Source organism: Bacillus rossius, chromosome 18, assembly GCF_032445375.1.
Source record: "Bacillus rossius redtenbacheri isolate Brsri chromosome 18, Brsri_v3, whole genome shotgun sequence".
In the NCBI taxonomy this organism is placed as follows: domain Eukaryota; kingdom Metazoa; phylum Arthropoda; class Insecta; order Phasmatodea; family Bacillidae; genus Bacillus; species Bacillus rossius.
Window position 1 is genome coordinate 5969394 of NC_086345.1, and position 26595 is coordinate 5995988.

A 26595-nucleotide genomic window follows, 5' to 3' on the forward strand; every position below is an offset into this window, starting at 1 on the left:
TGAAACATAAACTGTTTATAAGTATTAATTTTTCTGTAGAGCAATTTTTTGATTTTTTTGAGGGTCGCCTATCAGACTGCTCTGGCAATGAACGTCGTTCAATGTGGTGCGAAGCGGTTCTACAGTCTTCCTTTCCCACCTTTAGTATTTTATTAAGTTTTACATACTGTTATTACTTTGTACCTGTACTTTACTTAAATGCTAATTTTTATTTAATTATATTTTCATTTATTCGTGTAACAATGTTATAATTTATACGTTTTTTGTTTATACATATTATTGAATTTTAATAAATTGCTCTTTTAAACTTTCATCTTTATACAACTAATGTAAAGTTTGTTAGGTTATATTTTATATATTTATTTATCAGTTATTATACATTCACAAATGTTTACAAACGTCAAAATACCGCATGTAAATTGAAGTGACTAGATGAACACTCACATACAAGCTTGCTTTCGTGAGTGCTGAATTTCCTGGTTAATTAAGTGAATATTGTCAACAAAGTTTTAAAAAATGGGAAATAAATTATTATTATAACTGAAGGCTGAAGTGCAGTGCCTTCAGGAGTGGTCCGGCCATGCGGGAAGGGTCACGTGCAAAGAGTATATAAAGGATAAGAGTTGTAACTTGTAACTCAATGTTATTACGAGAGAACCTTATCTAGCTCATTTGTTTGCCGAACATACCCGAAGTACGGACCCCAATTGTGCCAACTGCCAAACACACTAAATAAATAAAATTTGATTTTTCATCGCTGCCACCATCATGATAAAATTATTTATCAAATTATATTAAAATACAATAATTAAACAAGTTGTACACGTTTTAATTAATATTACACCATTTGCTTACTTTCTGTAGTACATTTTTTAAATTAAAATAATGGTTAATTTTTTTTATATTACAACGTTTGCAGCATGTTAGACCGAATCCTCGGAATTATTCGGTAAGGAATTCGTTGGCCTATTCGAGTCGGAGGGGCCTGGTCAAGTGACGATTGTGTGTGTGTTGTGTTGCAGGTGCCGGCGGCCGCCGCCCCCGCCCGCCCCCGCCCATGATTTCCGCCAGCCTCGCAGTGGAGGGGCACCCGCCCCGCCCCCACCCCCACCACCACCCCCTCATGACGTACGCGGCGGAGCCGTGCCGCCCCTGGCCCGCCAAGGCCAGCCCGCCCGCCGCCCCCGAGTTCGCGCGGCCGCTGCCCAAGCGCTACAACGGCGCGCCGCCCCCGCCGCCCCCTCGCGGCCCCCGCTACCAGGAGGCGCCCGTCAACCTGGCGCCGCAACACAAGGACGGCTCGCCGCCCTTCCCGCAGTACGCGCCCTTCCACGGCCTGGCGGGGGCCTACGCGCCGCTGTACGCCGCGCCGCCGCCGCACTACGCGCCGCCCCCGCAGCGCTACAGCCCGCCGCCGCCTCACCCGGGCGCGCGCGGCCGAGGCTTCAAGGTACGTCACCTCTCCTCACTCCAGCAAGTCGCGCGTGACAGTTTCAAAATCATCAATAGATAGAGACCTGCAAAATTCGCGGATTCATTCGGTGATAGGTTAGAATTCAAACACATATACCTCTTAGATAATTTTGCTATTGGCTTACTGTTCATCTGGACGAATCTCAACCAGTTATAAACCCTCAACCAAAGAAGGATCGAATCACAGACAAACCAGCTGGGACGACTTACAATTCGGCAGCCAATGAACTTTCGTTATTTGCCCGAGTGTACAGGGGTATGTGCAGTCTATCTTGAAGGCCATCGAAACCGCGAATTTTGCAGGTCTCTATTAATAGAGCCACGGAAATTTCGCGGATTCATTTAGTCGCAAGCTAGAGCGCAAACCTCCACACTGTCGCACTGTGTTCATGATTGGACCGTAGTTATCTGGACACGCCACTCTACGACCGTGAGCCAACGATATCCAGCTAGGAGAAAAGTAAGCGAATCAGGTAGTGCCAAATAACAAGGATAAAAATGTTCTCGCTAAGAAATCAACCAATGGGAAAGTAACCACACCTATAACTTTGAATTCTATCCTAAGGCTAGAGGAATCCGCGAAATTTCCGGGACTCTAATCATTAACGGTCCTGAAATTGGTTCATCAGCAAAGACTGTAAAAATTCGCGAGTTCAATGACCTTCAGGATAGACTCCATGATCATCTGCTCTACTTGGGCAAACGACGCCTGATCGGTTGGGTGCTGAATTTTGAGACGTCTCAAGTCGGTAACTTGTGATTGGATACTTCTTTGATTGGTGGTCTCTGATTGGCCGAGAGTCCTACATGTTAACAGTGAACCAATAGCAGAAGCAGCAAACTTTATGATCATTTGAAATTTAACATATAACGAAATGAATCCGCGAATTTTTCCTGTCTCTAATGATCAGGTGTTCAGTTCAGTTCAGTTCAGTTCAGTGTACACCATGGCATGGGCATAAGTACTGGGGTTAGGGGTCATGGGATCCCCTGGTATCAAAAGGATCCTCGCTGAGGGTGCCTGTTTCCGCTTTCAAAATCGTAACTTTGAATGGGAATGATGAACTTAATTGTATCCCCCCCCCCCCCTTCGCAAGGAATTATTTGGATTTTCGCTTCTGCTTCCTGGTGTGAGCTCAAGAGTGAAGATAGTAACTCAAGTGCAGCCACGTTTTCAGTTACTAACACTTGAAGGTATGAGAAAGAGAATGGCGGTAGCAATACATGCGTAGCCGCTCCATGGCTGCATAGAATATTCTGAAGTCACGTGGTTGATCATGCATAATGTTAATATCACATCACAATATGAAATCGTGAGTGGAGATAGAATAACAAGTGTGGCCACATGTTCAGTTACTAACACTTGAAGGAATCAGGAAGCTAGTGGTGGTAGTAACACGTGTGTGGCCACCCCATGTCTCCAGAGTATGTTCTGAAGCCATGTGGTTGAGCATGCATGTGTTAATTCTCTGGAGCCATGTGATTGACCATGCATGTGTTAATAACACTTCACGATATTAGATATAGAGTGGACATAGTAATGCATGCGTGGTACATTTGTTCAGTTACTAACATTTGAAGTTATGAATAAGATGGTGGTGGTAGTAAGACATGAGTGACAACCTCATGGCTTCAGAGTATGTATTGAAGCCACGTGGTTGACCATGCATGTGTTAATAATAATAACAATTCATGATATGAGCTAGAGTGGAGATAGTAACTCAAGTGTGGCCACGCGTTCAGTTACTAACACTTGGATATATGAGGAAGATGGTAGAGGTAGTAACACATGTGTAGAGTATGTGTTGAAGCCACGTGGCTGATCAAGCATGTGTTAATAATAATAACACTTCATGATATGAGGAAGAGAGTGGAGGTATTAACTCAAGTGTGGCCACACATTCAGTTACTAACACTTGGAGATATGAGGATAAGAGTGGAGCCCACCCATGGCTTCAGAGCATGTATTGAAGCCACGTTGTTGACCATGCATGTGTTAATAATAATTATAAACTTCATGATATGAGGAAGAGAGTGGAGGTAGTAACTCAAGTGTGGCCACGTATTCAGTTACTAACACTTGGAGATATGAGGATAAGAGTGGAGCCCACCCATGGCTTCAGAGTATGTATTGAAGCCACGTGGTTGACCATGCATGTGTTAATAATAATTATAAACTTCATGATATGAGGAAGAGAGTGGAGGTAGTAACTCAAGTGTGGCCACGTATTCAGTTACTAACACTTGGAGATATGAGGATAAGAGTGGAGCCCACCCACGGCTTGAGAGTATGTTTTGAAGCCACGTGGTTGACCATGCATGTGTTAATAATAATAATAAACTTCATGATATGAGGAAGAGAGTGAAGGTATTAACTCAAGTGTGGCCACACATTCAGTTACTAACACTTGGAGATATGAGGATAAGAGTGGAGCCCACCCATGGCTTCAGAGCATGTATTGAAGCCACGTTGTTGACCATACATGTGTTAATAATAATAATAAACTTCATGATATGAGGAAGAGAGTGGAGGTAGTAACTCAAGTGTGGCCACGTATTCAGTTACTAACACTTGGAGATATGAGGATAAGAGTGGAGCCCACCCACGGCTTGAGAGTATGTTTTGAAGCCACGTGGTTGACCATGCATGTGTTAATAATAATAATAAACTTCATGATATGAGGAAGAGAGTGGAGGTATTAACTCAAGTGTGGCCACACATTCAGTTACTAACACTTGGAGATATGAGGATAAGAGTGGAGCCCACCCACGGCTTCAGAGCATGTATTGAAGCCACGTTGTTGACCATGCATGTGTTAATAATAATTATAAACTTCATGATATGAGGAAGAGAGTGGAGGTAGTAACTCAAGTGTGGCCACGTATTCAGTTACTAACACTTGGAGATATGAGGATAAGAGTGGAGTCCACCCACGGCTTGAGAGTATGTTTTGAAGCCACGTGGTTGACCATGCATGTGTTAATAATAATAATAAACTTCATGATATGAGGAAGAGAGTGGAGGTATTAACTCAAGTGTGGCCACACATTCAGTTACTAACACTTGGAGATATGAGGATAAGAGTGGAGCCCACCCATGGCTTCAGAGCATGTATTGAAGCCACGTTGTTGACCATGCATGTGTTAATAATAATAATAAACTTCATGATATGAGGAAGAGAGTGGAGGTAGTAACTCAAGTGTGGCCACGTATTCAGTTACTAACACTTGGAGATATGAGGATAAGAGTGGAGCCCACCCACGGCTTGAGAGCATGTATTGAAGCCACGTGGTTGACCATGCATGTGTTAATAATAATAATAAACTTCATGATATGAGGAAGAGAGTGGAGGTATTAACTCAAGTGTGGCCACACATTCAGTTACTAACACTTGGAGATATGAGGATAAGAGTGGAGCCCACCCACGGCTTCAGAGCATGTATTGAAGCCACGTTGTTGACAATGCATGTGTTAATAATAATTATAAACTTCATGATATGAGGAAGAGAGTGGAGGTAGTAACTCAAGTGTGGCCACGTATTCAGTTACTAACACTTGGAGATATGAGGATAAGAGTGGAGCCCACCCACGAATTGAGAGTATGTTTTGAAGCCACGTGGTTGACCATGCATGTGTTAATAATAATTATAAACTTCATGATATGAGGAAGAGAGTGGAGGTAGTAACTCAAGTGTGGCCACGTATTCAGTTACTAACACTTGGAGATATGAGGATAAGAGTGGAGCCCACCCATGGCTTCAGAGTATGTATTGAAGCCACGTGGTTGACCATGCATGTGTTAATAATAATAATAAACTTCATGATATGAGGAAGAGAGTGGAGGTATTAACTCAAGTGTGGCCACACATTCAGTTACTAACACTTGGAGATATGAGGATAAGAGTGGAGCCCACCCATGGCTTCAGAGCATGTATTGAAGCCACGTTGTTGACCATGCATGTGTTAATAATAATTATAAACTTCATGATATGAGGAAGAGAGTGGAGGTAGTAACTCAAGTGTGGCCACGTATTCAGTTACTAACACTTGGAGATATGAGGATAAGAGTGGAGCCCACCCACGGCTTGAGAGTATGTTTTGAAGCCACGTGGTTGACCATGCATGTGTTAATAATAATAATAAACTTCATGATATGAGGAAGAGAGTGGAGGTATTAACTCAAGTGGGGCCACACATTTAGTTACTAACACTTGGAGATATGAGGATAAGAGTGGAGCCCACCCACGGCTTGAGAGTATGTTTTGAAGCCACGTGGTTGACCATGCATGTGTTAATAATAATTATAAACTTCATGATATGAGGAAGAGAGTGGAGGTAGTAACTCAAGTGTGGCCACGTATTCAGTTACTAACACTTGGAGATATGAGGATAAGAGTGGAGCCCACCCATGGCTTCAGAGTATGTATTGAAGCCACGTGGTTGACCATGCATGTGTTAATAATAATAATAAACTTCATGATATGAGGAAGAGAGTGGAGGTATTAACTCAAGTGTGGCCACACATTCAGTTACTAACACTTGGAGATATGAGGATAAGAGTGGAGCCCACCCATGGCTTCAGAGCATGTATTGAAGCCACGTTGTTGACCATGCATGTGTTAATAATAATTATAAACTTCATGATATGAGGAAGAGAGTGGAGGTAGTAACTCAAGTGTGGCCACGTATTCAGTTACTAACACTTGGAGATATGAGGATAAGAGTGGAGCCCACCCATGGCTTCAGAGTATGTATTGAAGCCACGTGGTTGACCATGCATGTGTTAATAATAATAATAAACTTCATGATATGAGGAAGAGAGTGGAGGTAGTAACTCAAGTGTGGCCACGCATTCAGTTACTAACACTTGGAGATATGAGGAAGAGAGTGGAGCACACCCACGGCTTGAGAGTATGTTTTGAAGCCACGTGGTTGACCATGCATGTGTTAATAATAATAATAAACTTCATGATATGAGGAAGAGAGTGGAGGTAGTAACTCAAGTGTGGCCACGTATTCAGTTACTAACACTTGGAGATATGAGGATAAGAGTGGAGCCCACCCACGGCTTGAGAGTATGTTTTGAAGCCACGTGGTTGACCATGCATGTGTTAATAATAATTATAAACTTCATGATATGAGGAAGAGAGTGGAGGTAGTAACTCAAGTGTGGCCACGTATTCAGTTACTAACACTTGGAGATATGAGGATAAGAGTGGAGCCCACCCATGGCTTCAGAGTATGTATTGAAGCCACGTGGTTGACCATGCATGTGTTAATAATAATAATAATAAACTTCATGATATGAGGAAGAGAGTGGAGGTATTAACTCAAGTGTGGCCACACATTCAGTTACTAACACTTGGAGATATGAGGATAAGAGTGGAGCCCACCCATGGCTTCAGAGCATGTATTGAAGCCACGTTGTTGACCATGCATGTGTTAATAATAATTATAAACTTCATGATATGAGGAAGAGAGTGGAGGTAGTAACTCAAGTGTGGCCACGTATTCAGTTACTAACACTTGGAGATATGAGGATAAGAGTGGAGCCCACCCATGGCTTCAGAGTATGTATTGAAGCCACGTGGTTGACCATGCATGTGTTAATAATAATAATAAACTTCATGATATGAGGAAGAGAGTGGAGGTAGTAACTCAAGTGTGGCCACGCATTCAGTTACTAACACTTGGAGATATGAGGAAGAGAGTGGAGCACACCCACGGCTTGAGAGTATGTTTTGAAGCCACGTGGTTGACCATGCATGTGTTAATAATAATAATAAACTTCATGATATGAGGAAGAGAGTGGAGGTAGTAACTCAAGTGTGGCCACGTATTCAGTTACTAACACTTGGAGATATGAGGATAAGAGTGGAGCCCACCCACGGCTTGAGAGTATGTTTTGAAGCCACGTGGTTGACCATGCATGTGTTAATAATAATAATAAACTTCATGATATGAGGAAGAGAGTGGAGGTATTAACTCAAGTGTGGCCACACATTCAGTTACTAACACTTGGAGATATGAGGATAAGAGTGGAGCCCACCCACGGCTTCAGAGCATGTATTGAAGCCACGTTGTTGACCATGCATGTGTTAATAATAATTATAATCTTCATGATATGAGGAAGAGAGTGGAGGTAGTAACTCAAGTGTGGCCACGTATTCAGTTACTAACACTTGGAGATATGAGGATAAGAGTGGAGCCCACCCACGGCTTGAGAGTATGTTTTGAAGCCACGTGGTTGACCATGCATGTGTTAATAATAATAATAAACTTCATGATATGAGGAACAGAGTGGAGGTAGTAACTCAAGTGTGGCCACGTATTCAGTTACTAACACTTGGAGATATGAGGATAAGAGTGGAGCCCACCCACGGCTTGAGAGTATGTTTTGAAGCCACGTGGTTGACCATGCATGTGTTAATAATAATAATAAACTTCATGATATGAGGAAGAGAGTGGAGGTATTAACTCAAGTGTGGCCACACATTTAGTTACTAACACTTGGAGATATGAGGATAAGAGTGGAGCCCACCCTCGGCTTGAGAGTATGTTTTGAAGCCACGTGGTTGACCATGCATGTGTTAATAATAATAATAAACTTCATGATATGAGGAAGAGAGTGGAGGTATTAACTCAAGTGTGGCCACACATTCAGTTACTAACACTTGGAGATATGAGGATAAGAGTGGAGCCCACCCATGGCTTCAGAGCATGTATTGAAGCCACGTTGTTGACCATGCATATGTTAATAATAATTATAAACTTCATGATATGAGGAAGAGAGTGGAGGTAGTAACTCAAGTGTGGCCACGTATTCAGTTACTAACACTTGGAGATATGAGGATAAGAGTGGAGCCCACCCATGGCTTCAGAGTATGTATTGAAGCCACGTGGTTGACCATGCATGTGTTAATAATAATTATAAACTTCATGATATGAGGAAGAGAGTGGAGGTAGTAACTCAAGTGTGGCCACGTATTCAGTTACTAACACTTGGAGATATGAGGATAAGAGTGGAGCCCACCCACGGCTTGAGAGTATGTTTTGAAGCCACGTGGTTGACCATGCATGTGTTAATAATAATAATAAACTTCATGATATGAGGAAGGGAGTGGAGGTAGTAACTCAAGTGTGGCCACGCATTCAGTTACTAACACTTGGAGATATGAGGATAAGAGTGGAGCACACCCACGGCTTGAGAGTATGTTTTGAAGCCACGTGGTTGACCATGCATGTGTTAATAATAATAATAAACTTCATGATATGAGGAAGAGAGTGGAGGTAGTAACTCAAGTGTGGCCACGCATTCAGTTACTAACACTTGGAGATATGAGGAAGAGAGTGGAGCACACCCACGGCTTGAGAGTATGTTTTGAAGCCACGTGGTTGACCATGCATGTGTTAATAACATGGGCGTCGCAAGGATATATATTTTTGGGGGGGACTGCAATTGATTTAGTTGTTGAGGAATATCCATCCCCTGTAAAAAAAAAAAAAACAGGATTCCAGGGCTCTTCCTCCGGGAAAATTTTGGGTTTGAAGGTGCAAAAAGGTGGTTTTTAGGCATTTTTCTTTTCTAGATATTCTAATTATAGTTGGTTGCAATATAAATTTATATTTTTATAATAAAATATTTCCAGAGAACAAATTTGTAAAAACACAGTGCTCACATTACCACGATTGGACTAAATGCACCATGCGCAACATATGGTTTATATCACAGAAATCATATTTTTGATATAACTACGAAACTAAATATATTATTGGAGGAGACGAAAATGAAGACTTATTATTGGGGGGGGGACGTGTCCCCCCCGTCCCCCCCCCCCAGTTGCGACGCCCATGGTTAATAATAATAACACTTCATGATATGAGCTAGAGAGTGGAGATAGTAACTCAAGCGTGGCCACGTGTTCAGTTACTAACAATTGGAGATATGAGGAAGAGAGTGGAGGTAGTAACTCGAGTGTGGCCACGTGTTCAGATACTAACACTTCATGATATGAGATAGAGAGTGGATGTAGTAACTGAAGCGTGGCCACGTGTTCAGACACTAACACTTGGAGATATGGGGAGAGAGTGGAGGTAGTAACTGAAGCGTGGCCACGTGTTCAGACACTAACACTTGGAGATGTGGGGAAGAGAGTAGAGGTAGTGACTCGAGTGTGGCCACGTGTTCAGACACTAACACTTGGAGATGTGAGGAAGAGAGTAGAGGTAGTAACTCAAGTGAGGCCACGTGTTCAGACACTAACACTTGGAGATGTGAGGAAGAGAGTGGAGTTAGTAACTCGAGTGTGGCCACGTGTTCAGACACTAACACTTGGAGATGTGAGGAAGAGAGTGGAGGTAGTAACTCGAGTGTGGCCACGTGTTCAGACACTAACACTTGGAGATGTGAGGAAGAGAGTGGAGGTAGTAACTCGAGTGTGGCCAGGTGTTCAGACACTAACACTTGGAGATGTGAGGAAGAGAGTGGAGGTAGTAACTCGAGTGTGGCCACGTGTTCAGACACTAACACTTGGAGATGTGAGGAAGAGAGTGGAGGTAGTAACTCGAGTGTGGCCACGTGTTCAGACACTAACACTTGGAGATGTGAGGAAGAGAGTGGAGGTAGTAACTCGAGTGTGGCCACGTGTTCAGACACTAACACTTGGAGATGTGAGGAAGAGAGTGGAGGTAGTAACTCGAGTGTGTCCAGGTGTTCAGACACTAACACTTGGAGATGTGAGGAAGAGAGTGGAGGTAGTAACTCGAGTGTGGCCAGGTGTTCAGACACTAACACTTGGAGATGTGAGGAAGAGAGTGGAGGTAGTAACTCGAGTGTGGCCAGGTGTTCAGACACTAACACTTGGAGATGTGAGGAAGAGAGTGGAGGTAGTAACTCGAGTGTGTCCAGGTGTTCAGACACTAACACTTGGAGATGTGAGGAAGAGAGTGGAGGTAGTAACTCGAGTGTGGCCACGTGTTCAGACACTAACACTTGGAGATGTGAGGAAGAGAGTGGAGGTAGTAACTCGAGTGTGGCCACGTGTTCAGACACTAACACTTGGAGATGCGAGGAAGAGAGTGGAGGTAGTAACTCAAGTGAGGCCACGTGTTCAGATACTAACACTTGGAGATATGAGGAAAAGAGTGGAGGTAGTAACTCAAGTGAGGCCACGTGTTCAGATACTAACACTTGGAGATGTGTAGAGAATGTGTTGAGGCCACGTGGGCAGGCAGTGACGCGCGCGGCTCGCAGGTGCCCTGCGGCAAGGAGGGATCGCTGAAGCACCGCATCCTGACCCGGGGCGGAGCGCCCGGGACCTCGTCCTCGCCGGCGGGCTGCTCCGCGGTGCTGCCCGCCAACTTCTCGCGGGGGTCGCTGGTGCAGCTGGCCAGCGGCGAGCTCAAGAGGGTGGAGGACCTGCGCACCGAGGACTTCGTGCGGTCGGCCGAGCACAGCGCGAGCGTGAAGCTGGACCCCAGCACGGTGCTGCGCATCCAGCAGGACCCGGTGCAGGGCACGGCGCGGCTGGCGCTCACGCTCAGCCAGGGCGACCCGCCGCGCGCTCAGGTGGGTCCCCGTCCACTCCACTGCACGGTACTATACCTCGTGTCGTCCTCGTCCAGACTCAACTGCACGACTGTACCTCATGTTGTCCTCGTCCAGACTCAACTGCACGACTGTACCTCATGTCGTCCTTGTCCAGACTCAACTGCACAGTACTATACCTCATGTCGTCCTCGTCCAGACTCGACTGCACGACTGTACCTCATGTTGTCCTCGTCCAGACTCAACTGCACGACTGTACCTCATGTCGTCCTTGTCCAGACTGAACTGCACGGTACTATACCTCATGTCGTCCTCGTCCAGACTCGACTGCACGACTGTACCTCATGTGGTCCTCGTCCAGACTCGACTGCACGACTATACCTCATGTCGTCCTTGTCCAGACTCAACTGCACGGCTATACCCCATGTCGTCCTTGTCCAGACTCGACTGCACGACTGTACCTCATGTTGTCCTCGTCCAGACTCAACTGCACGACTGTACCTCATGTCGTCCTTGTCCAGACTCAACTGCACGGTACTATACCTCATGTCGTCCTCGTCCAGACTCGACTGCACGACTGTACCTCATGTCGTCCTCGTCCAGACTCGACTGCACGACTATACCTCATGTCGTCCTCGTCCAGACTCAACTGCACGACTGTACCTCATGTCGTCCTTGTCCAGACTCAACTGCACAGTACTATACCTCATGTCGTCCTCGTCCAGACTCGACTGCACGACTGTACCTCATGTTGTCCTCGTCCAGACTCAACTGCACGACTGTACCTCATGTCGTCCTTGTCCAGACTCAACTGCACGGTACTATACCTCATGTCGTCCTCGTCCAGACTCGACTGCACGACTGTACCTCATGTCGTCCTCGTCCAGACTCGACTGCACGACTATACCTCATGTCGTCCTTGTCCAGACTCAACTGCACGACTATACCCCATGTCGTCCTCGTCCAAACTCAACTGCAGGACTATACCTCATGTCGTCCTCGTCCAAACTCAACTGCACGACTATACCTCATGTATTCCTTGTCCAAACTCAACTATACGAGCATTTCGTTTTGTAGCTGGCTTCGCAGAGGTAGTGTTTACCGACCAAGCGCCCTGTATTACTGCATCTGAATACTGGAACATTATTATATACTATATAAAATTTCCAGTGAGGATTCAAATCTGTAGGGATTCACAAGGTAAATTCCGCAGAATCTGCGGCCCAAGGGTTTTGCGCGCGAGGGTACGCGACACTAGTCATCTCACTATGCAGTGTGGGCCCACATACATGCAATCAGAAGAAAAATTATATTAAAAGGTTGACAACAAACATAATTTTTGCATTATTATTATGATGCCAATAGGGGTAACACATAAGTTTTGCCCCTCTTTCAAGTCATGATCCCCCCCCCCCCCTTACTTTGATCCACACCCACATGACCTTGAAGGGGCAGAACTGATGTGCTCCCCCTACTTGTATATTTAATTCTATAGAGACATGCAAAATTCGCGGATTCATTTCGCGATAGGCTAGCATAAAACAACTATACCTTCGTACCGCTTCTGCGATTGGCCCACATTTTATCCGGGGAACTGTGAGCCAATGGGAAACACTAAACCAAGAAAGTGCCGAATTACTGACAACCTAGTTGAGACGTCTCACGCGTCAGTAGCCAATGAACAGGTGTCATTTCCGCGAGTATTTAAAGGACTGTGGAGTCTAACCTAGAGGTCAATGAATCCGCGAATTTTGCAGGTCTCTATATAATTCAGTTTCGCAGTTACGATTGTCTCCCAGTTACGATTGTCTCCACGGCGAGGCTCGCGCTATAGCCAATAGGAGGCCGTGTATCATGAGTGGCTACCTGGAGACTGACACCAGCTGATGTACCCGCGCTTCGCTACGGCAGCCACAGGCACAACACTCTCGCACTACTCGGCATCTATATTAATAATAAAACTGTTCCGACGAAAAAAAGTTTGTACATTGGATGAAATTATTAAAAAGAAAACTATTGGAAATGAATATATACATTATTGAGAACTAACAAGTATAGTTTTTAAAGTTTCTGTCTGTTTGTTGAGCATCAATCGAAAACTACTTTCTGCTCTGAAGATTATTGTATGGAACATTGAGATGCGTTTTTGCACCTCTCGTACTTAATGGCCAATAAGAACCCTTTTTTCTTGATTCATTCTTTCTTCAGTCCACTGCAAGTAGGCATTGTCACACTCATAATTCCTCCCCACTTGAAAAAAAGAAAGAAATTCGTTAAATATACCGCCGTGAAACATCAAAATGGTTAATTTTATCTTTATGCATTAGTAGTAATTATTGAAGATTTGTTTCCAAAATTTGAAATATTCAATTTTACATTATCTACAAACAATATTGCAATTAATAAATTAAACATGAAATCAAATAAATTTGATTTATGTTTATTTTGTAACAGTAATATACTTTTTTTTTTCTTTTAAAGGTTTTTAAAAATTGTGTTTAGATATTATATATATATTTTTACTAAATTTCGTTTCCATACACCTTAAAATCTTAGAGGATATATATAAAGAAAAAACGCAGGAATAATTCAGTGTGATTCAAGTAGCCCCACCAAAAACGTTTCACATAGCCCCACGTGAAACAAAGTTCTAAATTTCTACTATTCCCGAGACTAAGCAACATATGTCGCTAGTTCTCATATAGAATGGTGAAGTGGTTTTTGCATGCCGCGATTCATCACAACATTCACAGAGTTGCAATTATCCCCCCCTCCCCCAGATCTTAAAAAACGAACATCGAAAACTACATCAGCACAATTAATTCACAGAAAATACTTCCCTTACAAATTTTGAATTTATATCACATGAGATATGTTAAATGTATTTAGTAAAATCTTCTAGCGCTTCCATTAACAACTTCATCCACAAGCTCGCATACGTGAAATTGAGTCTCAGCTTTTAATAGAATAGGTGAAATTTTTTCTTCTTATTTTGATCCAAATAATCCCATTGCCTTACGTTTTTCTCGGGTTATAATTGCATGTTAAGTACTATTATATAATTAAAGTGAAGGCAAGATTGATATTTCTTAGTTTGGTTTTATTCTAGTTTTATTTATTTTTATTTCAAAATTCATAATTTTTTTTAAACATTCGTGTGAAAAGTTTTAACCGTGTTTTGTAAGATTTTGCCTAAATTTATCTTGATGGAACTTGTAAAAAAATTTAAATATTGATGAGTTTTTGTTGAATTTAGTACATAAAAATGTACACACTGTTTGTATAAAGCAACTTTATTTGTCTTTAGGATAAATAACACATGAATACACTTAATAAATGTCTGGAATTACCTAAGAGATTAAATTCGTGTTAAGAATAAAAAAATCTATACAATTATGGATGGATATAATATAAATAACTGTACAAAAAACTAATATATTAAGTTGCAAATACACATTAAGCGTTTCTCTCATTCATAATTTCGAAATGTTCTATGAAATGCCGTACAGTTCCTGTAGGTCAATCTCACATATGATGTGGTAAAATGGTAGCTGAACAATCTACTGTTCGTGAACTGGAGCACCCAATACATGTTGAGAGATCAGTGGGGTGGGCTTCAAAATAAAGGATTCATGATTAAACAGAAGGTTTAGTGCGGCTTTTGGAGACAGATTTAAAACTTTTATTTATTTATTTATTTATTTTTGCTGTCGTGGAGCACAGCGTACAGATTTAGATTGACATTGTTTTGACTTATGTGATATAATGTGTACAATATTGATGACTTAAAAGAAATTGGTTGTCTGTAAAGTCGGTTTACGGACGATAGTTTAACGTGACTACGTCATAACAAAACATTGATGAAATCATTGATCCAGAAGAAAAGGAAATATCATATTCGGCCTGAGACTGAGCCGTAATAGGTTTTTGCAACCAAACCATTTAGGCATTAAAAATGTTATATTCTTTGAGGAAGAATTTTTTTAAAATTTTCTATCTTTTGTATGATAAAATCTACCTCTGCATACTTTTATGAATAAAATTGAATCAATTTTATTGAATTATCACTATTTTGTATGGATACAAAGGAGTGAAATGAAATGTACAATTTAATTAATAAATTTACTTTTATTTGCATTCATTAATTCAAATATATTTATTACTTTTGAAATGTTGCGTGCGCCGTATTTATTTTAACAAGTACAAAAAAAAATCATAGCTGCCGAGATTTCAACCGAAAAACTTTGGATCGGAAGTCATCCATGCTAACCACACAGCCACGAGACCATATTGATAATAAAGGTTTCAGATGGTATAAATTAATAATATTCCACGCACGATATTGGTTTGAATTTCTTTTAACTAGTATATTCTCTGTTGGACTCGAAATATTTACACGCTCGTGGGCTCATAACTATAATACGGTGTGTGATTTAGTTGATCAAATAATAACTCATGACAAATAATTACCAATGTCAAACTAAAGCGTGAAAAGTATCATACCAGCAATACATATTTAGTTACACAGCTAAAACAATACTCATACAACACTGTTTAAATATACTGATTTACACTAGTAATTAAAATAATACGTACTTGTAAGAACGCCATTTCCTTGCGAATATACTCCCGTGGCGCGGTGCACAACAATAACCTCGAACCAGTACGCCGCCACGTGCCGACTTGACTCTTTGTTAAAGCTTATTAAAAAGTATTACGTTATACGGAATTGTAGTTCATTCTTTCGCTTTTAAACAAATTACTTTAATTAAAAGATTTTTTTTTAGTTCATACAACGTAAGTTTTTAAAATATAATTTTTATCACTGTTTTTCTTTTGTACTCCTGAATTCTTATCGCTGCCTTCGGATTTTTTTAACGAGTAACTTTTCAGCTCTCGGTACCTACACAGCATTTTTGTGGGAGTAATTTCGTTAATGGAACGGAAGTCGCACGGAACGTAAATGTGTAACCAACGGTGCTGCCATCTGTGGTGGATGGCGCTAACCAAAGCTCACAAAGACAAAGAAAGACTTTATAGAGTTAACTGTTTAGTAAATGTTAACAAGACGGGCAGTATTTCCGTGTCGAAAATCAGGTCCAAAGCCGGGGTATAGTACTTTTTTTTTTTTTTTCAAGTCGCTCTGTAAATTGAATGATTCGATAGTTGACGTTGGAATGCTTCTTGAACAGCGTGTTACAGAAGGACGAACTGCTCGTGGAAGGTAGCCCACACTACCAGTCTCTTTAAATGTCTCACACCAAGCTTCTATGGTCTTGTGATCAGGTGGTAGACGTCCATACTCCCTTCGGAAATTGCGCTGAACCGTAACAGGCGACCTGCTCTCGTGATACCACAGAACCAGGGGCGTAGCCAGGAGGGGTTTTAGGGGTTCACCCCCCCCCCCAGCACCAAATCTTTAATTAAATTTCTTATTCATCACTCAAACAAATTTCATATTAAAATTAATACAATTTTTACCATTACAATATTTAAATTTAAGAACCGAAAACTGCTAAAATAGCACTTTTTTACACCTTCAAATCCCAATTTTCCCGGGGGAGGACCCAAGGTTAGTGGAGGGAGGTTGCCTCGGTCCCGTAAGCGCTGTGTAGCCAGCCGGCCGAGGGTGGGTGACGTCACTAGCAGTCCCGCAGCTGCCTGCCTGCCCGTTATCTGTCTGCCGCGTCCGGCCACAGCAGCAAGTGTCGCGTCTTCAAATAAACTCATAGATCGAACACGTTGTTAACACTATTACAACGACCCTTCCATAATTGTTCCATTATTTTTATACTCCGTCTAATACTGATATGGCTGCTATTATTATAAATATTATCCCCCCCCCCCCCAAAAAAAACGTAATAAAGTAAGTTAACACGCGAAAAACAGATTCCATTAATATGATAAGCACAAAAATTATTATGTACATAAAAAACCATTTCACATCACTGATTGTGAGTACATTGCAAGAAATACAAAAAAAAAAAAAAAAAACAAGCATATGTGGAAACAATAAAATATCTCGGGTACTCACCAAACATTGCAACCGTTGCATATTTGGCTAGCTCATTGATCGTCCGTAGTTTCCGATGTCGGATTATTTCTTTACTCTTGGAAAATAAAAAATTTAAATTTAAAAAAAAATCATTTAGCATTAAGTTTTTGAGAGATTGCTTTAACACACGTGTAACTTAAAAAAATTGTTTAGTTGATAATGCACCATATAAATAAAAATTCGGTCATCCTGATCAAAACTAGACCTAATAAAATATTCCGAATGTCACTTAAGAAGTCAGCTATTTAATGCAGCATACAAATTCAGTTCTTAAATGCCTAAGTACTTCATGTAACAATTTTTTTGTATTTTTTAATTTTTTTTCCTCCCGTCGTCTGACATGGCACCAGAAGTTCTCTTGGTAGATTTTCGGGATTCTTCTGAAAGACACTTCATCCTTATGAATGTTCTTTGAAGAACAAAGGCTCTGATAATTTTCTTTGGAATATTATTTAAGGAAGGAGCAATCTTATCCACCAATTTCGTCACGACGCCTGGGCCTTTTAGAAGTTCTTTACCATGATAATTTTGGAATTCACACTCAAGCTGCTTTGCTTGACGTAACCATAGTTCAGACGGTATACACAATCCCCCATAAGACAGATGCTTGACCCAGGATGATGCAGTTGGTATTAGAGTATTCGCCTCATTGCTACTTTCTAAGTAGGAGAACTCTGATTTGAGTTTTTTTGCCACCCAACCACAAAGGTATTCAAAAGCATTTTCTTCTAAATCGGTAGAAAATTTAAATTCTGTTTGTGTTGTAATGATATCATCCGCAGTTACGTTTCCTTCAGACTTGCCTTCTTCTTTAAGAAAATTTGTTTTTGATTTTTCAGTTTCACTTACTAAATCAAAAAGACCACTAAGTTTAAGCACTTTGCTTGCCACAAATTCCGTGTCATCTGAAGCAGCGGTCGTATTTGTGTTCGTCCGTAGCACACCTTGGTTTTCCCCTAAAATTATCATCCTCAGGCGGTATAGTGCATCTAAAGGCGTGGGATGATCGTTTAATCCTCCACGGGTGCGAATCTGCGAAAACAAATTTTCAATAATGTCTTGATTAATACGATGGGTCAATATGTAACTAATACCATATGTCAGTTTTAAATCTCTGTAAAGAAGCTGTAATGATTTCGTAGACACAATGACACCTTTCTGGAAAAGTTGCATAGTTTTTTTCCCGCAGCAACGCAATTTACTTATTGTTTCAATCATTTTGTTTAAAATTTCGTCTTGAGCAGTTAATTCTTGGCCGTATGCTTTTCGGGATGGTTCGCCAATATTACGGGGTATATAACAGTTCATGGTGTCAAACCATTGGTCACACAGGAGAATAAAGTCTGCAGTTGCTTGTGCCACATTCTTGTCCATTCCGGGCATTTTAGTTTTCAAAGCGATAGCAGTGGTTCGTGACAATAATGCACTTGCTTTCCTTACATTCTGCCGCTGCGTTTTTTCCATCGATATATGTGTCTTTGTTAGTTTGTGGCATATTTTGAGATCTGAGGATTCTTCTGCATTTATAAGGGCTTCGACTGGTCCTTTATTAATGTGTATGTTACCAGGTAAATTGAACCCTGTATTCAAAAACCAATTCCTGATGAGTTTCAAAAGATGTGGCGGATCAGCAAACACATAAATTTTCTCGGTTTCTGCACTAGGGTGGTTAAAAAATGTCTTGTCTGTACTAATTCCCATTTCCCTCCATAGGCCTACATTTCCTCCCCCAAGATCACTTACTATGGCTTTCACCACGTATCCTGCACCACGAAGCTTGTCAATAATTGACAGAAGAATATCTTTCGTCATTTTTGTGTCAAAATTTATGTAAAGTGGCTGCTTCCATTTAGAAAACAAGCCTCGAGCCATTACAACTTGCATGTATGAAAAAGGTCCGACAACTTCATCTTTTTTCACATCGTATTCCAGAGTTCTCTTTACTTTAACTTCGTCAAATTGCAGGACTGCTATGCGTTCTTTATCAATCAGTTTTGATCCGGCACCTTCAAGATACTGAAACATGTGCTAAAGTAGGCCCTCACGCATTTCCAAAGATGACGCCCACCTCTGAAGCGTGGATATACCTGGCAAAGGGATATTCATTTTTTTCTTCAGAAAAAGATAGCAACGTTTACTTAGGTACCTTAATGTGAACGCCAAAGATATTTCTTCATTAGTCCACTTCACATGTTTCCTTATTCCAAGAAGCAACCCTATTTGATTTTTCGTAAACAACGACGACAGCACTTGGAAACATTTTTTTGATTCTTTAGAATCTTTTACATTCTTTCTCTTCAGGTTATTATTTTCTTTCTTTAATTTTTTAATATTTTTGGCGTCTGAGAGAAGTTTATTTTCTAAAAGTAATATTTTATGTTTCAGAATTTCATTTTCTTTTTTCAGATTTTCTTCTTTATTTTCTACCTTATTTCTAGCACTGAGGCTGCTAGATTCAATTACACTTATTTCTTGCGGTTCTTTTATCAGCTCTGTTGCAATTTTTTTGTTTTGTCTTGAATTGTACCGAGAATTACGTTCTACAGAATGTGTATCCTCCCGGTGAATATGATCCTTAGACAACAATTTTAGAGATGGTACAGCAGATTTCTTCAAAACTTTCTTCGGTTCAGTTTTTAACAGTTCAGCCTGTAGATCTCTTTCATAGTCCTCGACCATAAAATGATCGGAACAAACATAAGACGTATCAGGATTGAATTTATCTTGTCGTTTGCAGCGTTGCACCCATTGGCTTTTGAACACAATTTCTTTTGGAAATCTGTGGTATATGACGTTTTTTGTTTTTTCACGACGATTTTTACAAACAGCTACAGCACACCCAGTCCCGGGCATTTTACCACACAGCAAACTAGTATTGAAGCTGCATTAATGTTATAAAATATTCGTTCAAACGCCGAACACTGCACAAGTTGACGTTTATCAGGCTAGGAAATAAAACTCTAAACACACACGCGAGGTACACATAAAGTAGCTGAATTCGTCGTGCACATGAAGATGAAACTATAAGTACGCGTGTCATGAGATCGCCTCTATGACAGTGTGTCCAGTTTTGTCGGGACGGAAAGATAAATTTGTGAAAGCGCGCGCGTCTTGACTGGGGGACGGGACGGGAGCAAGGTCGAGGCGGTGGACTGCACGTGACGTCACTTCGCTGCCTGCGCAGAAAGATGCGCGCGCGTCTGAGGCAACCTCCCCTTCTACTAACCTTGGGAGGACCCCCGGACCCCCCGCTTTAATACGCTTCTTAACACCCCCCATACACAAATCCTGGCTACGCCACTACACAGAACACATTGAACCTTTTCTTGCATGGAGGTCATTGTGCCTTTCACTCTTCACACACCACCTACCTCAAACATACACACAAAGAAAAACTTAGCACGCTACGCTACAAACGTCCGCCCATACCGCATTTTGCTAGCATTTGTAGTTTTCATGTTATTAATGTTTGTGATGATGGACACACTGTATATCGGCGGGTGCGGAAACGACGTGTGATCCCCGTCAATAAGTGTAGTTGAAAACACAATTTGCGTATACTAATCACGCCCGGCATTATTTTAAATAATTTTCCAAGTTAAATTTCATGTCTTGTTTCGTGCTATGAGTGTGTTTGCAACATGGGAACACATGAATGTTCTCGTTGCCGAGGTTAGAAGTTGCGCATCTCTAGCGAGAACTAAGACTAGCTCCTTATACAATTCGAGAAATTAAAATAATACTTATCTGTATTAAATTAAACAAAGTTGTAACGGGAATTTAGTCTTGAATATCGAATTCTTCTAAATTAGTTTACAGGTAAATCTAAACTAAATTGGAATTTAAAAAAACCTACTTTCCTTATGTTATATTGTTAGCTTATTATCTCTGGAGCCATTGAAGCTATTTAGGTAGAACTTTCTTCAAACATTAATATAAAGCCTAATGTAATATTGGGTATTATATAGACTTTACTAACATAATTCATTTAAAACATAAAATGTACTTATAACTTTAATTACTTAGCAGCCGAAAAACAGGTTTATTAAAAAATGACGTTCATAACGTTTTGATGCGTATATTTTAATTATTTAACTAATATTACTCCAGTAGGGGTAATCAAATTGGTATATTTTGTGGAAAAATAATAAATGTACTTATTGCAACCGTGTACTTTAAAATCGTACACAGTCGACAATACAAAACATTAAAAGTTGAATGTTAATTTTTTTACGTTTAAAGTTTTAAGAAACAGCTGCATGCTTGTTGCAATGCGTAGAAATACGTGAGTATCGAAGAAAAAAAAGTATGCGAACGTACGCAGAAGTATGAGAAAGTATGTAAACGTTTACAAAAAATATTGGAAAGTATACGAAATTACGAGCCGCTGCTGCCATTGAGATTCGTTACGTACGTTACACACGATAACTCCGTTACCGTTACCCTATGATTATGATATTACTGTACTGGCTGTAACAAGTAGAGACCTGAAAAATTCGCGGGTTCATTTCGTGTTTTGCTAAAATTCAAATAATTATACCTTGGCGCTGCTTCTGTCATTGGTTCACTGTTAATCTGGAGGACTGAGGGCCAATTATAGACCCTCACTCATAGAAGTGTCGAATCACAGGCCACCCAGTCGAGACGTCTAACAAGTCAACAGCCAATGAACAGTTGGCATTTGCCCGATTGTGTAGAGGATATTGGAGTCTGTCCTGGAGGTCATTGAACCCGCTAATTTTTCCGGTCTCTAGTAACAAGGTTTCACTTCAAAAAGTGTTAAGGTCGCCTAGAAAATGATGTGGTTGCGATAGTGCAGTTACGGCGATGTAGACACTGGAGAATTACGTAATGCGCGACCGGGTGGACTAGAGAGATCTGTTTCGAAACCTAACTCTACTGCATGTAGTAGCTTGGCGCAGTAGTAGGTACCCAACTCACCATATGATGTTCGTTTACTTCCGCCATTGAATATAAATAATAATTGGGAAGCCTACGATGTACATTCTGTATTGCACAGACCCGAATACTCACGTTGGCAAGCCTTCTTTTCACAGTCGAGAGAGCCAAACCCGAAGTTCCCCGAAGTTCATGCTCGCTTTTTTTGTTTACATGATTTCACAGTATTTTTAATGTAGCTATCCTAACCAAATCAACCGTCCACAATGTTTTAAAGTATTTATAATGTAGCTAACCTAACCTAATTGACCATTAGTTATCATGAATTGTATATTTATTCATTTACAATGAACAAAAAAAACCGAAGATGCACGATCGGGCGTTTGGCTGTTGAAAGAAGGCTTGCCAACGTGAGTATTCGGGTCTGTGCAATACAGAATGTACATCGTAGGCTTCCCATAATAATTGCAGAAGTCGCCACGCCATAAGAAAAAATGTTGTGCACTTTTAAAGTTAGTTAGTTGGCCTGCCTAACACGAGATGGCAGTGTAATCGCCTCGTCAATCTTGTGGCACCGTTGTGCGGTGAGTAGGGAAATCACATTAAAATATACCTCTTTCTCTGTCTAAACAACACGCGGGTAGAAAAATAAACTAAAAAAAAATTGGTTGTCTGTAAAGTCGGTTTACGGACGATAGTTTAACGTGACGTCGTAACAAAACATTGATGAAATGATTGCATACTTTTATGAATAAAATTGAATCATTTTTATTGAATTATCACTATTTTGTATGGATACAAAGGAGTGAAAGGAAATCTACAATTTAATTGATATATTTAATTTTATTTGCACTCATTAATTCATATATGTTTATTACTTTAACGAAGATATTATTTTAACTATAACTTTTTTACATGTTTGCTATTTAACTTCTTCCAATCTGTGTTATTCTGTTCAGGAAAGGACGATGATAGGAAAAGTAGGAAACGAATGGGAGTGTTTCAAGTTTAATGTGCCTCGAAAAAGTCAAATCGATGGTTCCAATCGAGTGGAAGAGAGATAGATGCGGCGCAAGCGTACGAGCGTAACGGGACATAGCGTAACGGGCCAATGTGTGTAACGGGACACTTTTTCGTGCGTGCAGTCGGCGTTCATCGATTTATTAGACGTCACGTCAAAAGTGCCTCTTTACGCCAAGGAGAACTGTAATTGCTATTTTTAGGCTACTTTCATTGTGCTTTTGCTGAAATATAGTATGAAGGATAGTAAGTGATATTTGACAGCAAAACAAGATTGTGTTTGAAAACCGTAAAAATTCATAAGCCCATTACAGCTGGTTGATCGAAGGGTATTATGATAAAGTGGATGTTGTCGGTACGCAGTAATGTGCGTGCAATGTCCTTCACTTGTGTTCCTGCGCGTATTTAGACTTTCAACAAGACAGCCGAGCTGACGAGCAGAGCGGCGGAGAGCAATCCGCCAATCACTACCCAAGAATATACAACCAATGAACGATCAGCCACGCCTCCGTCAAAAGACAGGCAACGACACACTGTTATATTTTAGGTAGACTTCAATAAACACTACCTATTGTAGCCGTTGCCATGGTGAGACTTTCGGAAAATATTTTTACATAAATTTTCTTTTCGTGGACTCCAAAACCATCGTCAACTCAAAAGTGTGTGTGTATATGTATGTGTATATATATATATATATCACAATTTTGTGGACACGAAAACTGTCGCTATTTTTCACAAATCACTTCCAAACTGATACATAAAATGAACTGGTGGAAAATCTCGATCGAGTTTGTTAATGGACAATTTCCGACCAAAGGTGTAGAAATTGGGAAGGTTTTTTTGAAAGAAAAAAAAAACTAAGAAATCTCTGTTAACTCTCATAATATGGAAAAAAAAAATCACATCAGTTTGAACGTATTTTATCTCAATTTTTTGTCTGAAACAATATCTGACAAGACGAACCATTGCTTCAAGGGGTTGAAAAAATTGGGTTTAAAAATTAAAAAAATTCATAACATTACATAACTTCACATCCATAACTTATACACTAGTAAATCAATTTAGTTTCATTATAAAAAAAATAATATTATCTACAAATTACTCCGAAAATATTTTTATATGACCAACCACTACTGCAAGAGGTGAAAAATAACAGGGGTTGAAAAAAAACTCCTTTAATATGCACATTATTAAGTCCGTTCAAATTGTTTGTAAACCATATAAATATTTTCTAAAACTATTGTCTGAAGCAATTATTATACAATTAGCCATAACTGCAATGGAAGGGAAAAAAAAACGTGTACGAAGAAAAAAAATTCATAACTCACTTTGTAAGGACAAAATCGAATCCGTTCAAATTGTTTGGAAATCTTATAATTTTTTATCAAAATTTTTGTCTGAAGCAATTTATTGATAAGATGAGCCATTTCTGCAAGAGATTGAAAAAAAAAATACTTCTATCACGAAAGTACTTCTACCAATTGCCGTATAGCGATGTTTACATATCAACAAGGAAAGATAGAATTACAAATTCACAGCAGTTTGGCTACATAAGGTTACATTAGGATTTATTTTGAAGGACAGTTATAATCCTTAGAGGGATACAATAACGTTTTTCCTCCCCATTATCACTGGACACGTCTCATACACAGGAGCGGCGGGAATTGCGTTTCAAAGCCGGTTTGCACATGTTGCCGCGAGCTTGTCTCTCACACTAACTAGGCATGTGTGTTTCATGTAGGTATTTAATTACATTCATAGGTATGCATTTAGAACTTGTTTTAACGAAATCATCAAACAATCGACTTAAAGAACAAAGTATTATGAACAAAAACTTTCTTTTCTCAAGAAAAAACATGTGGTTTTCATTGCTTATTACAACAACAATTTCGGCAATAAAGGTTAATTATTCTTGCATTTTAAAAATCTGATTACCAGTATAATTTCAAGTATTTATTCCTTTATTATTAAAATAAAAATGATTCAATTTTATTCATAAAATATGCAATCATTTCATCAATGTTTTGTTATGACGTCACGTTAAACTATCGTCTGTAAACCGACTTTACAACTAAACCAATTTTTTTAACTAGAAAAACTAATTATAATTTGTTTAGCACACTGGTAAGTGTTTAACGAAGTTGAGTACTATAAATGCAAATGACTGCGGTACGGCGTGTGTTCCCGCACGCGCGCCGTGACGCTCGCTCCGGGTCCGAGCGAGCCGCCGGCCCCGGAACAGGCGTGATGGGTCGTTCGTGAACGATTCGTTCAAAAAGAACGAATCTTTGAGAGAACGAAATCTTGCGATTCGTTCGCGATGTAAAGAACCGGCTCTTTGAGAGCCGGTACCTTGAAATATTCGGAAGAACGAAAACGCGGAGAGAACGAGAGAACGAGATGAGAGAACCGGTCACGCGCCTGGTCTGATTCGTTCGTGAAATGATTCATGACGTCAGGAGTCTGAAGAATTAGTAATCACAGCGTGCGCATGTTCACAAGAGCAAACGATAACTGATCAAATAAAATAGGGTAACATGAAAAGTATCTATACCTGAAAATGTCAACTTTAAGTAGTGGTTTAAAATTGCTTTTTCACATTCACAAATTTGGAAATAAAAAACTTAAAAAAAACCGTATGAATTAAAAATAACAGGGAAAGTAACTACAAATGTTCACACTTACCATTTTTGGGTTAATTAATGTACTTCATTTGTTTCTATTCATACTGAATCGCAGTAGTAGTATTAAATTTTTGTCTTTTCTTCTCTAAATGTGTTGGTCTACATGTAAACACTTTACTGTCAGTAGAGTGTAAATAGCCTATATATTAATATTTGTTACTTAAAAAGTAATAAAATATAAATAATCTTGTTTCATATACGCAACTGTGATTCACTGGCTACGGAAAGCAATGTTCAAATTCAAATACAAAAACACGTACCTAATACTCTAAAGGATGAACGAGCCAGATCCCATACACAGAAAAGAACGAATTGACCGAGATGAACGAATCGTTCTGAACGAGTCATTTCACGGAACTGATCCAAAAGAACCGATTCGGTCAAAAGAACCGTTCTGCCCATCACTACGGAACAGGCGTGCTGCAGCCAGTTGCAGCGAGTAGCGTTCCTGCCGCTACTCTCGCGTGGTGGGATTCCCGCGCATGCGCGGCGCGGCCCCGAGTGGAGGTGGAGGGGGTAGCGGAGGGGTAGAGCAGGGGTGGAGGGGGAGGCCCGCGACCTTGCGAGCGGCGTGGAGGGCAAGGCTGCAGCGCTCAAGGCAGCGCAAGGCATGCTGGGTCCTTGACCCGGAGCGCGCGCTTCCAGGAGGCTCCATAGAGCAGCGAAGCGACAGAGCGTCCCAGCCATAGAGCACGTCTTTAATCCAACCTCAGTCAATGTGGTTTGAAAAGGACAACCGAAGAAAAATAATGGGTGCGTGTACTTATGTACGCGCGTTAGAAGTTGTACTTATTGGCTTAGTAAAAATCTCACTTTAATTTTGTATGTGAATAATTAATAGAAATAAAGTAATAAATCACTGAAGTAGGGATATTATAAATACGTTTCTTAAAGTATAAGTTCAATAAAATGATAA

The 26595-nt window shown here is 40.4% G+C and overlaps 1 protein-coding gene across 1 annotated transcript in view; it reads left to right on the forward strand.

Annotated features, from left to right (window-relative positions):
- The window catches only part of LOC134541439 (ataxin-1-like), a 194879-nt gene that overhangs the window by 150607 nt on the left and 17677 nt on the right, over nucleotides 1-26595 (forward strand). The window contains exons 2-3 of the mRNA XM_063384899.1: nucleotides 1023-1450; nucleotides 10728-11042. Of these exons, the coding sequence (XP_063240969.1) occupies nucleotides 1058-1450; nucleotides 10728-11042 (708 nt within the window). The 5' untranslated portion in view covers nucleotides 1023-1057. The remainder of the gene's footprint in view (nucleotides 1-1022; nucleotides 1451-10727; nucleotides 11043-26595) is intronic.